This window comes from Notothenia rossii, assembly GCF_949606895.1.
Source record: "Notothenia rossii genome assembly, chromosome: 5".
Lineage (NCBI taxonomy): Eukaryota > Metazoa > Chordata > Actinopteri > Perciformes > Nototheniidae > Notothenia > Notothenia rossii.
Window position 1 is genome coordinate 78,975,537 of NC_136903.1, and position 16,000 is coordinate 78,991,536.

Genomic DNA, 16,000 nt, shown 5'->3' on the forward strand with positions numbered 1-16,000 from the left:
GAGTGGGAGTACTGCTTGTAAGCATCATGTAGTGTCTCCTCCAGTTCAGCCAGCAGAGGCACTAATTTGATGCTGTCAAGCGCTGAACGCTCCAGGCAAACCGTTGTTTGAGCTTCCACTCCATTTTGAACTGGGATGAGCCATTAAATGCTGAAGCCAGCCATCTGGGATTTCAAGTCTTGCTCTTTCAGGCCCACACTCTTCAAATCAACAAAGCATCAGAGATGCATTGGCTGTAGGCTTCAATAACACAATGTGTGCAAAATGATACACTGGTTTTCCATCTTTTACTTTTTTAATGTAGACATCCTCTTTCACAAAGCCGTTTACTCTGGAATCGGACATGACGGAGAACACAAGTGTTTTTTTGTTTCTCCGCCAGGTTATTCTTATTCTTCTTATACCTTCTGCCTTGACAAAAAATGCAGTTTGTTTTCTTGTTTCATTATTGTCCCGATAATAATTGTAACCTTCCCCAATACTATTTTAGTTTGGCCCAGTCTAGTTGTTGCAATGATGTTAGGCATTTGGTAGAAACTAATGACAGTGACTGTCCTCTGGCAAGAAATATTCAAGAGCATTTTATGGATGAAATAGATAAGAAATAACATTTGAATTGGTCAGGGGAAAACATGCTTGTATGCAAGTCAGTTTATGCTAAGCTATGCTAACCAGTGGCAAGCAAAGAGGTAAGCTTAACTCCTCAATGTCAAATCATTCCTTGAAGTGCTCCTCTATGTGACCACTGCCTGTTGTTTTAGTTCACACATCTTAACAGAACCCACAGATAATGTAAAAAATGGATGACCATTGGCAGTAATTATTTTGTTGACACATGGACATGGTAGTTCATATGAACTTGACTTGTGGTTGACAAACAATTTGGTGGCATTATGTTTCCAATAAAACATGTCTTGGTAACTAAAGATAGTTGGAAACCAGGCTGTTACTGAAAGTTTGAGATTGCTTTACTTTTATAACCAGAGGTTGTTGTTATTCTTTGAGAACTTAGCTTTCCAAATGTATTGAGAGAGCAGATGCATGGCCTTGGACTCAATGCATTTGATTGCAGGACAATTCAAAGAGGATGACCGTGCAGAATACTTATTTTATACAAAAGTAATTAGGATAAAATTTCATTGGTTTCAGCCTGTCTGAATTGTTCTATATTCTCTATTCTAAAGAAGTCCATCGGAAAACTTTGTTTCCCTACATTGTTATTTCCTCTTGACCTAGAAACTAAATATACATCAGAAATCTCTCAAGTGTGTTTAGGTGTCTGTATTCCTCCCAGTAAATTCCATTTCAGATGTGGCTAGGCAATTATGGAATGCGCCTTTTATAAATAAGATGAATGGACGTTTTAATGAGAACTTTTTCGAGGCTAAATGCATTTATGTGTTTTTTTTCAGTGGAGCATACATCACCTTCAATGTTCACAGAATGTCCTGCAGCGATGCTATCAGCTGAGTTGGAAATATATATATATATATATATATATATATATATTTCCACCTCAGCTGATACATACATACACACATACATACATATATATTTTAGTTTTGGGTTTGATTCAGATCAGTGACAGCTGTCATCGCTCTCACCACAGCCTGCAGAGACAGGGTGAACATAATGCAAACTGAATAATTGAAGGACAAAACTTTTATGCTCACACAGTTTATGCGCTGTTAGAGAAGGTTTATCTCATTCTTGGTACAGAGGGACAGGAGGAAACTTGGAAATCCACAAAACTTGTATGTATTGTACTTAGTCTAAAAAACAATCTGCAAAGACAAGTGAAGAGCGATGGTACTGCAATTAAGTGTAAGACCATATTTGCATTCCCAAAATGGTACCTTTTGGGGAAATAATCCTTACGTTTTTCTCTAGGTTTAATCAACTCATACTTTTCTCGTACATGGTAAACCTTCGATTGTCCTCCATTGGATGTTTGACTATCTATAATTTAATGAATATTGTGGACATATGGAGATTAAGGCATTGGTTCTTACTGTGCACAGATGGTTGTGCAACATTAAGTGTCTTAGTTGTTAAGTAGGAAGCATCACAATCATTATCTTTCTACATTTATTCAGTTATTTTACTGTTTATTCAAGTATGATCGCTTTCATTTAACCAAATACATTTAATGGATATTCTGTATTAATAACATCTACCAAGGGCACCACTAATTACGGATAACAAAGTTAAATGCAAAAGATGGACATAACGCATGGTTCACTACAGTACAAGTAGACTATAGGGGTCATCAATAGCATAAATCCTGTGTTCAGATTAAGTTTGTACTCGTAGACTGATATTGATAAAGGTAAACATAACATTTCATTTTGAGATGTTTGCCAATTATAACTCTAACTTATAATACAAATAATGGTGGTTATTCTGTCATTATTCTGCGTCATGCACTGATTGAAATGACCTATTTGGAACACAAATAGTAGTCTCTACTGCACCCCGTTGTTTTATTATCTAAGCTATATTCCAATGTTATCGTAAAATCAAAAGCATAGTTATTATTACGTTTATTCATCACTAAAAGAGTGATAAGAACCAGATAACATTTCTGAACATGGAGTTTCCTTCTGAATTAATAAGAGGGTTATTTGTATTGTAGACATTATTAAGTAATGTTTTTATTCAAGAAAATTGGTTGTTACAATCTCCTGTGGTGATTATAAAGAGGATATATAAAATGTCGGTACCACTTTACAATAAGACTACCCTTATAAAGGATTGATAAAGGGTCTATAATTAGGTTATTAATTAGGTTGTAAACACTTTATTAATCATTAAGAACCATTTATAAACCAGTTCTAACATACATCAATACAGGCTCACTATTTGGCAAGATGATTTAGCCTTATATTGGCTACCTTACTTCATCTTCTTCCTCAGCCAGCATCCTTGGTATCTGTTGTTTACTGAGTTGATTCCCCCCCCCCCCCCTTCCATCTTGATTTATTTATGAGTTACTAACATTTATAGCTGCCAAAAGGGATCCTTGTTGTAGAGTGTAAAACACATTCCCATTTATTAATGAGTTACAACCATTTCTAATAAGGCTTAGCAGTACAGATACATGTGGGCTCACTATTTGGCAAGCAACCGGTCACAGTTGCCCTGTTTATCTCATGTCTTATAAAAGCTTATTAAGGATTTATAAAGTGTTCACAACCTAATTAATAAATGAATTACAAAGTATTCGTAATCCCTTTTATAAGGGTAGTCTTATTGTAAGGTGGTACCAAAATGTCTAATCCCTATGTGAAAGAAATGCTGAAAAAGTACATTAAGACTACCTGTATGAAACAACAACTTATTCCTTTGAGGCTTATTTAACATTGTTTTGTATTGTACAAGCAGCTTTTAAAAAATATATATTATCAATGTTGTGAAAGTGATAAATAACCTGAATGTTTTCATCTTACCAGCAACCAGCAGCTTTTAAAATGAACCTCATTGATGCTGTTTTTAAGTATCAAAGGAAAACACTGAACAGTGAAATGAAGGTAGAACGCTCCAAGAACTTTTACAAAAGTAGTTTTTTAATTAATTTTCAGTTAAGGCAATCCAATACAAAGCATTTCACAACCCACCATATGACAATAATCATGTACAATTTAAAAACCCCATTTAAACGAAAGTAGGGAGTCATGCAAATCAGAAAACTCAAGAGATACAAATAATAAAAATAAATTGTGAGAATAGACTAGAAATAATTTTTAAAAAATGGTTAACTGTAACATGCTAATTAAGCTACAGTTTTCAAGTACTGGTGAGACAAGAAATGTTTGGAGAACCAGGCACAAGAGAGAAGAAATAGCAAACAGTCCACAGAGTTTACTGCCAAGTTTGGCACTGACATGCATGTAATCTGGGCTGGTTCCTATTATACAGAGGGGGCACTCTTTGTCAATGTACCCCAAGAAAACATGCAGTCAATCCATCGCACTAATAAATCAGTGGGTTAAGAGGTCACCATAATGACATAAACAACAGGAGCAATGGCTTTTCATACATATAACTCCAAAAATAAATATATGTAATAATATATAAAACATATACAATGAGCACTCCTCGCAAGGATAAAGTGCCTCCAGAATCTGTATGCAAACCTGCTGTTGATACACTTTACATTCTAACACACTCTTATCTTTTCACTGATAACTGTTCCCCCTCTTACACCACCTAACAATATACAAGCAAATAGCTGTTTTCCATTTTGACCGCTATGAAATAATTCCTCTCCTCAACCAAAGAGCCATACAGTGCTTATCCACCTGAGCTGCTATTTGATAAAAGACATGAGATGTAGTGACTCCCTTCTAGATTTTTAAGGCCTTTTTAGTTTGCTACATTAGACACTTGAAAATAACCTTTTGAGCTCAGAATAATTACTCGCTGTGTCAGTTTGAAAGGAAAGGGCACCTTTTTTAGAGTGTATTATAATTGTAGCCTTGTCTTTGTGTTTGTTTACACTCTACATCAATGAGGGGCACATGTAGGTCAAGCTTGTAAACAAAACCAAGTGAAATTGAAATAATGATACTAAAAGAAGAGCAACGGCTTTCTCAAAGATGGAAAAAGTAAAAGTTAGATTTAGAATTTGTTTATGTCTATTTGATGCTAAAAAAGAACAGTCATGCTAACAGCTTAGACAAAGTGTAGCTTTGAGCTAAATGCTAACATCAAGATGCTTAAAATGACAGTGCTGGCCAGTTGTCGTATTTCCTTAGTTTGTTGGCATGTTAACATTTTCTGAAAGTTTGACCTGATGATGCTACAGAGAGTAACTCCAGTCATAAGGATACATCTTTAAGGGATGTTGACGACGGGACAAATATGTATTGTAAACCCATCCAATTGTTGAGATATTTCAGTTTGGAATCTCCCATTTTATAAACTAAGTACATGAATAACATGCATGCCATGAAAATACCACTTTATTATTCAACCTGTTGATGCTTGATGATGTGGCTAGTGTTATGTCACTGTTAACACGGATAACAATTGTTATTGCAACATAAACAGAGATCCTATAGTGATTTGTCAGATGGGAATGGGATGCATGATAGGATAGAATAATCGAGTCTATTGTATTGAACTTTCTTTAAAAAACTCTTACTGTATGCACAATGTGTACTTATTGATCAAAACACCCCATGCATGGATCATTTTCTTCACATTTCCAAATGTTGACTGTATGAAATGTCTCAATGTTTATAAGGCAACAAATCATAGGGTTGTCGAGGCTCGTTGTTGCACCATTGTGCCGGTATACATCTCAAATTAAAAAGCTTTTGTTACTGTTTTGGTCAAATTGGATTTGCTACTTGAAAGCCAGCTTGTTTCGTTTCCTTAGACTAAAGCACAGACAGTGGGAGGCTACAGAAAGCCAAACTAAGATTAGCACAAAATGATCCCCCTTTACCCTGTGGTATTGATGGGTTGTTCATGTGTTTACACTTGAGATAATTACTTTTGTACTGAATGTAATGAACAAAAATCCTAAAGCTCTCGGGATCAATTGTGAACTGTCTCCCACCAGAGACTTGAAATGTACTGCGCCACGACCGGGCTGTGTGAGATGAGGAGCAACACTGGCTGTGATCGCACAGACTTACAATGGGAATCCATGATGACAGGGGTTAGAGACTGCTGATGCGTGGCCTTTGGGGGCTTACAGATTTCTGCTTATTGAGTGTCTGGGTTGCCACGGCGGTGTGTTTAGGATCGTATCAGGACCGGATAACCCGCTATTGGGCCCTCAGGCAAGAATAACACGTGGGTCTTAAACCAAAAAACAAACCAGTGTTCCTACTTTGACCTGATACCTTTTGCCTTTGATTGCTGTGTGTCACGTAGTTGTAATGTGAATGTATTACATTAATTGTATTAATATCACATGTATGCATCAACTGAAAGTAATGAGATTGTGGCACAAGGCCTCTTGAAGATCAGAGACCCTCACTGTCTGGTGTACATTGTGCTTTAGTTGTGCATATTACCCAAAAGTGGCATTTAGTCAAATGGGAAAGTGGAACTGTCACCTGCATTGCTAGAGTAGTTCTCTGGATATAAATAATATATATCACATGTTTTGTAATGTGTTTTACTTGCTGTATAAGGTAATGTATTTTGTATACTAAATAACCATTTGTGTGGATTAGAAAATGAAACAGGGGTTATGATGAAATTATTATTGTTACCTCTGTTCAGATGTATTCTCTGTGATTGGAATTTATCCTTGCTGAATGAGAACCTCCAACAAGCCTGAGTAATATTTTATGTTTAATTGCAGTTCAACTATATTTGACTTGCATGAATACATGGTGTACTTTCTTTAGACAGTGACCATCAGCTCTCAAAATTATTAAATATGATTGATAGCATTGTACTAAGCTTGTCCTTGGTAGAGAGACAGGTTGTGCTTTTTATATGCAATCACTCAAATAATTGGTGACCACTTCAAAACATATCCATCAAATGTCCATGCCACTCTAAATAACATTGGAGAATAAATATACTGGGATATGGGAATAAACTTCTCATACAACATGCTGATATAAACATTTACCTACCAAAGAAGAGAAGAGGAGACACCTCATGGTAGAAAAGCCTGATTAATGTTAATAATAAACTGTAAACTACACATCTTCAGTGTTCCTCCATCATAACCGATGCATTAGCAGATATGGAGATACTCCCCAAATATAAAAAAACGTATTCCAGAAGGGAAAAGGTGCCTAAAAAATATCACTGTGTTAGGCCACACCAATGACTGACGAGCAAGGCTTAGGTCAAAGTTGACATGTCCTGATACAATTAGAGAAACAACCACAGACAGGCACAAGTTTTAACCACAACATGACCTCTTTGAACCACCTGCTGTCAGATTAGATGTGGAACAGTCACTGCCTTAGTGTCGGACTAAAAGGCTTTCACCAACGAGTCCTGGTAGGTCTGAGCCTCTTATTAAAATAAATAATCAAAATGAATATATCACCGAAAAACAAACCAAATAAAAATAAAAACGTTGCTCAAGTTGTCACTGGGAGGATACGGCCCAAAATTCAACTTCCATTTCCTGTCGCGTCATCTCCTGTTTGCACCATAACACAGGAGGAAGAGTTCCCACTGAACTCTGGAGCAGCTGCTGCATGCTGTCAGTCCTCAGTGAAAAGCCAAGAGGAGGGCTTCAGATCAGTGTGTGGTGGTGTGTGAGTCCAGGCGGTGTGTAGGGAGGCGGCGCTGGATTGGGTTTGACCCCCCGACTCTTCATGTAAGAGATGAACTGGTCTGGGATCTCTGCTAGCACGTCCTTAGCGAGCCGCGCCATGCTTAACACGTGGTTGCCTGTCCGGTCCATATAATCTCTAAAGGGAACAAACTGAAGAAGAAATGGGAATATAAATGTACTTAGTTACTGTTGCAGTAACATGACAAAATATAGTTTCCTCTGCCTAGCATAATTCCATTGTAGGATTTTGGTTCTCTGTTGTACACATGAGACGCTCTAAATTCTGTATGACAATGTACACAAGTTGGTTTTATTCTAAATGGGGAAATCCAGAGGGCTCATGTTTAAGCCCCTATGTTAGTCAACATTTGCCATTTCCTGCAAGCTTTAGTTTGCTGATCTGTCACTAATCCTGTGCTCTGGCTCCCCTCAGGAGTCAGAGGAAATAAATGTGCTTGAAAATAACTTAAAAGATAAGGTTTCCTTCTGGGGTTTGATAATTGACTCGTGATTTAAATTTATTTTTTAAATTAATTATCATAGCACACACAAGCTTTCCCTAGGAAGTCGTTTAGCCAAAGTAGTAAGCCACACAAACCATGAAATCGTTGCTCTAAAACCCATTTGGAAACTCAGCACATCCTCAGCCAACTTGATTCTGTTTAGTTTTGACTCTACACAGAAAGAAAGTCGGTTGAAAAACCTATGCCTAGAGTGCTCTAGAGAGGCATCTAATATTAAACTTTCTAGCATGCTGGTCTCTATTGAAATTCACAGGACGCACACAGATGTCCTAATCTGTTAGAAGTGCCAGTGCCAACAGATGGTCTTTTGTCAGAAACAGACATTTTTAATGGGCCAGTATTACTGAGGCAACCGCATGCACGTAAAATGCTAATATAAATATATTACACAACAAATACTGTAAATCACTGGAAACCTTTTTCATGGTCCTGTTGGAGTCACGAGGGAGGCAAAGAGGAGGCAAATCCTACTTTGATTGAGCCAAGTATCGCTGGTGTTTTCTTTTGTTTTATTCAATTCTCTTTGGTTCTCTAGCCCTTCATGCTATAATCATGTGTATTTTCTCCATTCCTGTTCATGTGTCTTCTCGCAATTATCACAGGCCCCGTGTATCTCCTAATCGATTTAACCGGCCTGCTCTTGTCTATCCCACATGCTCCACTGAGATCCAACATCTCGTTTCAGGGGGCCTGTGGAACTGCCAGTCAGCTGTTCCTAAGGCTGACTTCATCTCTGGCTACGCTTCCCTGCAGTCTCTGGATTTCCTTGCTCTCACGGAGACCTGGATTACTCCATCCAACACATCCACCCCAGCAGCTCTCTCCACAGCATATTCCTTCTCCCATACACCCAGACCCTCTGGCAGAGGAGGTGGCACTGGTCTCCTGCTCTCTCCCAACTGGAGCTTTTCCCTCTTCAAGCTACCTAACTTCACACCTTCCACCTTTGAATTCCATGCCGTCACAGTAACCCATCCTATACAATTAACCATTGTTGTTCTCTACCGTCCACCAGGCGCCTTGGGAGACGTTTTGGAGGAATTAGATAATCTCCTCTCACACATCCCTGAAACTGGCCCTCCCGCTGTACTTCTCGGAGACTTCAACCTCCAGACAGGGAAGATAGACGAACTAACATCTCTGTTAACCACCTTTGCTTTCTCCCTGTCTCCATCCACACCAACTCATAACGCTGGCAATGTCCTTGATCTCATATTCTCAAGGAACTGCACTACTTCTAACCTCTCTGTAAATCACTTCTTCATTTCATTCTCTCTACCCCTTTCCAAACATAACAAACTAATCTCTTCTCATCCTGCACCTGTCCGCCGCAACCTTCGTTCCCTCTCCCCCTCTACCTTTGCCTCATCGGTGCTCTCAGCCCTCCCTTCCTCTGATTCGTTCCAACTCCTGCCTCCAAACTCTGCTGCAGAAACTCTCCTCTCTTCTCTCTCATCCTCTCTGGACTCTCTCTGTCCTCTCACATCTCGGCCGGCTCGTCAGTCCCCTCCTGCTCCCTGGCTAAATGACGCACTGCGTGCTAATAGAACCATCCTTCGGGCAGCAGAGCAGATTTGGTGGAAATCCAAACACCGTGACAACCTCCCAACCTATCAGGCTCCTCTCCTCTTTCTCTGCTTCCATCTCTCAGGCAAAAAGCACTTTCTTTCAAGATAAGATCCAATCTTCCTATTCCAATCCCAAAAAACTATTTTCTATCTTCTCCACCCTCTTGGACCCCCCCAAAGCCCCTCCCCCCTCCTCCCTTCTGTCAAGCGACTTTGTTAACCACTTTGAAAAAAAGGTTGATGATATTCGCTCTTCTTTTTCTGACTCACCTTTACTCACCGCTGGGTCACCAGACCCACCTTTCACCCACACACTGACCTCCTTCTCCCCTCTCTCTCCAAGTGAGGTTCTTACCCTCATTACCTCTGCCCGTCCTACCACCTGTCCTCTGGACCCTATCCCCTCAAACCTCCTTCAGACTATCGCTCCTGATATTCTACCATTTCTCACCCATTTCATCAACACTTCTCTAACTTCTGGTCACTTTCCAAACAGTCTCAAGGAGGCAAGAGTAAACCCTCTCCTAAAGAAACCCACTCTCAAGCCGTCTGATGTTATAAACTACAGGCCTGTCTCTCTCCTCCCGTTCCTGTCTAAAACACTTGAACGCGCTGTCTTTAAACAACTCTCCTGTTATCTCCATCAGAACAACCTTCTGGATCCGCACCAGTTTGGTTTCAAGGCAGGTCACTCAACAGAAACTGCCCTCCTTGCTGTCTCTGACGAACTGCACACTGCTAAAGCAGCCTCCCTCTCCTCTGTCATCATCCTTCTGGACCTGTCTGCTGCATTCGACACGGTGAACCATCAGTTCCTCCTTCGCACTCTCCAAGAACTTGGAGTTTCAGGCACTGCACTTTCCCTCCTCACCTCATACCTCAAAGACCGCACCTACAGGGTTACTTGGAGAGGGTCCGAGTCCGACCCTTGTCAATTAACTACAGGGGTCCCTCAGGGCTCTGTTATTGGTCCCCTCCTCTTCTCCTTGTACACAAACTCGCTCGGGTCTGTCATTAGCCCGCATGGTTTTTCATACCACTGCTATGCTGACGACACCCAACTAATTCTGTCCTTTCCCCGCTCAGAGACCCAACTCGTCGCACGCATCTCTGCTTGCCTAGCAGACATCTCTCGGTGGATGTCTGCTCATCACCTCAAGCTCAACCTTGACAAGACTGAACTGCTTTTCCTTCCGGGAAAAGATTGTCACACTCTTGACCTAACAATCAACATCGGCACCTCTGTTGTTTCCCCGACTCAGACTGCAAGGAATCTGGGTGTGACCCTAGATAACAACCTGTCCTTCACTGCAAACATTGCTGCTACAACCCGCTGCTGCAGATACACGCTTTACAACATCAGGAGGATTCGTCCCCAGCTGACCCAGAAATCAGCGCAGGTTCTGGTCGAGGCTCTCGTCATCTCACGCCTAGACTACTGCAACTCCCTCCTGGCTGGTCTACCTGCATGTGCCATCCGACCTCTGCAGCTCATCCAGAATGCAGCGGCTCGTCTGGTCTTCAACCTTCCAAAATTCTCCCACACCACGCCGCTCCTCCGCTCCCTTCACTGGCTTCCGGTAACTGCTAGAATCCACTTCAAAACAATGGTACTTGCGTACCATGCTGCGAATGGATGAGGCCCTTCCCACATCCAGGACATGGTTAAACCGTACACCCCAACACGTGCACTCCGCTCTGCATCAGCCAAACAGCTCGCTGCACCCGCACTGCGAGGGGGACCCAAGTTCCCATCAGCAAAAACTCGTGGGTTTGCTATCCTGCCTCCAAAATGGTGGAATGAGCTCCCCATTGAAATCAGGACAGCAGAAAGCTTACACATCTTCCGGCGCAGACTGAAAACTCATCTCTTTAGACTCCACTTCGAGCGATTGAATTACTAACAAAGCACTTATATACTAATAAAGGACTGGCTTATCTAAAGCCAGTTGAGTAGCACTTGAAATGTTTGGCTCTATGAAACCTGATGTACTTATATGATTCTGTTTTCTTCAAGGTTGTATCTTCCTGGTCAAATGCACTTATTGTAAGTCGCTTTGGATAAAAGCGTCAGCTAAATGCAATGTAATGTAAAGTAATGGTGATCTGTATCTCATAAGACTGCATTCCTTAGGCTTGATTAATGCTTAGATACAGTATTGTCTGTTACAGGGTGTTCCCCGGTCCTATTTAGTCTCTTCTGGGTGTATGTATGTAAATGAACTGTGCAGTGGCCCTGATGTCATTGGCTGCCCATCCTCTGGTCCGCCCCGAAGACTGTGATTGGAGCTGACGGGCCCGACCATGGATGTCGCGTTCCAATCCCAGCGCACAACCAGCGCGCACCTTCCGGGGGAGGACTATAAAGACAGTCGACTGACATAATTCGGGAGGCTCTGTTGTGTGTGTACAGATGCCTCACGCTTCTTGCTGTTAACTGTGTACCTCATGTGGTAGTGGTTATTGTGATTTATGGTGTTTAGCTTAGGTTAGCATTACGTTGAGTTGTTGTACTCACAGGTAGCTGTGTTTGCCTACAGCCATAGGCGGATTTTGCGTGGGGGGGGGGGGGCATTACAGCATTACTACGTCGAAAACTGTTCTAATATAAATATTTCGTATATCAATATTTTAATAAGGTAGGACACTGGTTGACATTGTAGCATGTTCAAGTAACCAAGGGATATAGTACTGTAGTTATCTAATAAGTATAAGATGTGCACAGTTATGATAAGTTGTACAGTTATGTAATCGTAATGCACTGTTGTTGGGGGGAGGGACCGCCCCTTCCATACAAGTGTTTGTGTACGGCGGGCATGAGGCGTGCATGACAGGACGAGTTGTGTTCATATGTGGAAAAGTCATACTCAGTGCGGTGAGCGCTGGCTTTATTGCTACTGTATCCGTAGCACCCCACGCAATAGTTGTCCGTAAAAAAGGTTTGCCCCCCCCCAAGCACAAATGTCAAACTCCGCCTATGCCTACAGCCTCTTTTTGTTGTAAATCTCTATTTTGAACAGCCTCATTTTACTAGAGTCCTCCTTTTGTTTGTTCTTTAGTTTAACCTGCACCCGTTTGGCCTCTTTTGTTTGTGCCCGGCCGTTTTGCCTGCCTTTTGTTTAACATGTTGTACAAATAAACCCTTTTAACTTGACCAATTCCATTAGGTGTATGTTGCATTCCTCTTCCCCTAGACGGGACGTAACACATGGACAATGTTGCCTCTGAGTAATTCTTGAAATAGTGAGATCTGTTTTTTTCAGTGACTGGTGTCCTTGTGCAGAGAACACAGTCTCAGTTCCTTTCATGCTGTAAAGGGCAGTCACCTGAACAATGTCTCTCTCTGCCAGTTTCCCCCGGGACGAGACCCGGATGTCATCACCATCCAGCTCCACCATAGCTGGAAGACACAAGTTCACACAAGCATGCATGGATGAACACACACACACACACACACACACACACACACACACACACACACACACACACACACACACACACACACACACACACACACACACACGCTCAAGTTTATCCTACATAATATAAAAACCACATATTTTTGCTTCAGCCTTAGTAAATGGGAGGGGGTGGTGAGCTGTAATCTGTCTTTATTGCATGTCTAATCAACTAATAAATCCTGTAATAAAGTCTCTGTGCAATTTAGGATAATCTCTTCTAAACACTGCAAACCCAGCAATTAACCTCAGCCATTCATTCTGCAATAATGCCTGCAGCTACCCACGCTTCCCCTTCTTCACTGACGCAAATGAGTTTGTACAGTGATTTTCTCTCTGGTGTTTATCTGAATTGATGCGCTGGCTGTAACAGCAATGGACTGAGAGTTGTAAACATTTAAATATCAATTATTGACCCCTGTTTTTATACCTTTAACCGTGTTCAATTATTTAGAAGGCATTCAAGCTTTTCAGAATACAAAACAGCTTGCTATGATGACATCTTGTATGTGCCTGCCAAAAAAAAATAACCCAAATATTTAATCTTTAGTTTGTGAAGGAGTCAAGAAATTGAAGGCAGCATACCGTCAAACTCTGCCTGACCAACACCAACTATGATGATGGACATGGGAAGCTTGGCACCCTAAGGAGGAATATAAAAAAGAAAGATTATTGACGGAAACGACAGACACTTGTCAACATTACCACTGACCTGAAGCACTTATTATAGTTTACACGTCTGCATTACAGACATTATAGCAGTTGCATGCTCACCCACGTTTGTTATAACCTTGTTAATGTTCTCTTTCACACCTAAATTAGCTGGATGACCTTTAAGTAGGACAAGTCCTCCAAAGAGACAGGGAGTCAGAGAAGGACAGCCAGACGGGGAAAGCATTCAAACAGAAACTTGTTGTTGTCTGCTTTCCTTATCCCAGATGTTATGTACTGGAATCCAATTTTATCCCATGAATGCACCCCGGCTCTTATCTCAGGATGACACACGCTGTATTTGCCCACTGAGTGCTGGTTATCAGGCTGGGGAGAGGAGATTAAACTTGCTGACAACACTAACTGCATCACCTGAGATACCGACAACAGGTCAACTGTTTTCCTTGCTTAAAACACTTTCACATGTGGATTTTATTTAATATTTTCACATTATACACCTAAATAAGCTGTTTAAGGCTAAAAGGAGACATTTCCTCAGGCCATACAGTACATGGCGGGTGTGGCATTTGTGAGCTGGGAGAGGAGAGAGAGGGAGGAGGCGCCCATTTCGATCAGTACAGCGACCATCCTCAGTCACCTGCCCAGCCACTCCCAAGCCACACCTCGGATATAACTGCTTTAAATCAGTTAAACCACATCATTGTTACAAAATATCTAAGCATAGGGCTGGAAAATAACTATGTTCCCTTTCCTAGTTAGGAAATCCTAAATCAAACTGTGGGACAAACTGAAATGTTTACCTGATGATAAAAATGGATGGGGTAGGATCATCATGTTTATACCGTTTTCCCTGAGAGGGCCACACATTTCTCTACCAGAATTATAATACAAATGTAGTGCTTGTCCATTTGGTAGATGTTTACAGTATATATGTGACAGGATAAGTGAAAGGTTTAAGATGCTGCTGTTACTGGATGAAAAGTCAAGGTATCACCCAAGTCAGTAGGGTATATCCTCTGGGGAACATGAATGCTTGTTTAAAATGTTATGTCCACCTAGTAGTCCAATAGTTGTTGAGACATTGCTGGAACTAAACTTTGTATGACATAATGCATCAGTTTGACATCCATTAAGTTATTTTTACATAATTTGCACTTGTGTTTTAGATTAATGGATGTCATTAATCAATACATATATTTATTTCATCCAAACCAGCCCTAGTAACCATGTGCTTAACCAGTGTGTGTTGTGGTCGTTTTCTCCTAGACAAATCAGCATCATTCTCTCTCTTTAAAATATATTTTTGAAAAGTTTTGATTGTCTTTCTTGAACTTTATGCATCACAAGTGATGTTCTTTACATCCTGCTTGAGACTGCATTGCACTTTTGAAAGGCTATAATGGTTTCTGTTGTAATATCAAGATAGATGGCGACATAAATGCTCAAATAAAAATCCTATATCACATAAAATGAGTTTTTCTGTAACCATATATTTTCACAAAGCAGTAATAATGAGTGCAGTTTTATCTGCGTCACAAGACAAATGTACCGTGGAAAATCAGGCAACCTCTTTTGCCACGGGGGTGAGAGCAGTTTCTGTCGACACAAGCTCAGCCACAGCACATCAGCTTGATTATCAGTGTTCAACACAACTCCTGTCAGTGCCTGTCCTCCCACGCACATGCACACACTAAAACTCACACTGCAGATATGTACGCACACATCAAATGGCACCAAAAATAACCTGGCAATCCACGTGCCCCACTTTTCTCCTTTCACTTTGACTGGCAGTGGAAATCCAGTTTAATGAGACAACAAAACACAGCATCAATAAACTCCAACATCTCACTCAACATGTGCTGCTTAAAGCCAAATGTCACGCATGTGCATGCTTTGATGGTGTTTGTTCTTGGATTTGTGGCCGTGCACATGCACAAACAAATAGGGTTTATGGATATATGTTGGGGAAGTGACCCTCCTGTCAGTACCGGGGGTCACCTGAGTCACTTGACCATCTCTCATTTCATTGGCTTAGGGATGCATACCGGTATCCGATATTACCGAAATACCGGTTACTGGTGGCTACGGTATACCGTACCGAAATCAGATCCGGTTTCGATACTTTAAAAAATATATATATATATATTTTAAAAGTGAGTCCGTGGCCCGTGATGGCGGGTGTTATAAATTAGATTGCATAATCGTTTTTCTTCATATTTTATGTATTTTACATTGTTTGTTACTAGAAAGGTAAGTCCCACAAATGAACTGTGATGGGATTTGTTTTCTCTCACCACTGAAGGCAAATGTTGATTTTAAAGATGAGATTTGTTTGTTTGTGCAATGCCGAGATCTTATGACCATTATTTTATTATTTATTTGTTCTCTAGTCAAATCTCAGGTTTAACATTAATTATAACGGTCTGTTTGCATTGACAAGATGTGCTATTCACGCGGCACACCTGATGGCGGGTGTTATAAAAGATATTCCATAATCGGTTTTCTTCATATTTTTTA

General features: G+C 40.7%; 1 protein-coding gene across 1 annotated transcript in view; it reads right to left on the reverse strand.

Annotated features, from left to right (window-relative positions):
* Positions 1-3,545: 3,545 nt before the first annotated feature.
* The window catches only part of cpne5b (copine Vb), a 114,240-nt gene continuing 101,785 nt past the window's right edge, over positions 3,546-16,000 (reverse strand). The window contains exons 18-20 of the mRNA XM_079681343.1: positions 13,397-13,454; positions 12,680-12,753; positions 3,546-7,411 (exon numbers count right to left, since the gene is read on the reverse strand). Coding sequence (XP_079537469.1) covers positions 7,220-7,411; positions 12,680-12,753; positions 13,397-13,454 — 324 coding nt within the window. The 3' untranslated portion in view covers positions 3,546-7,219. The remainder of the gene's footprint in view (positions 7,412-12,679; positions 12,754-13,396; positions 13,455-16,000) is intronic.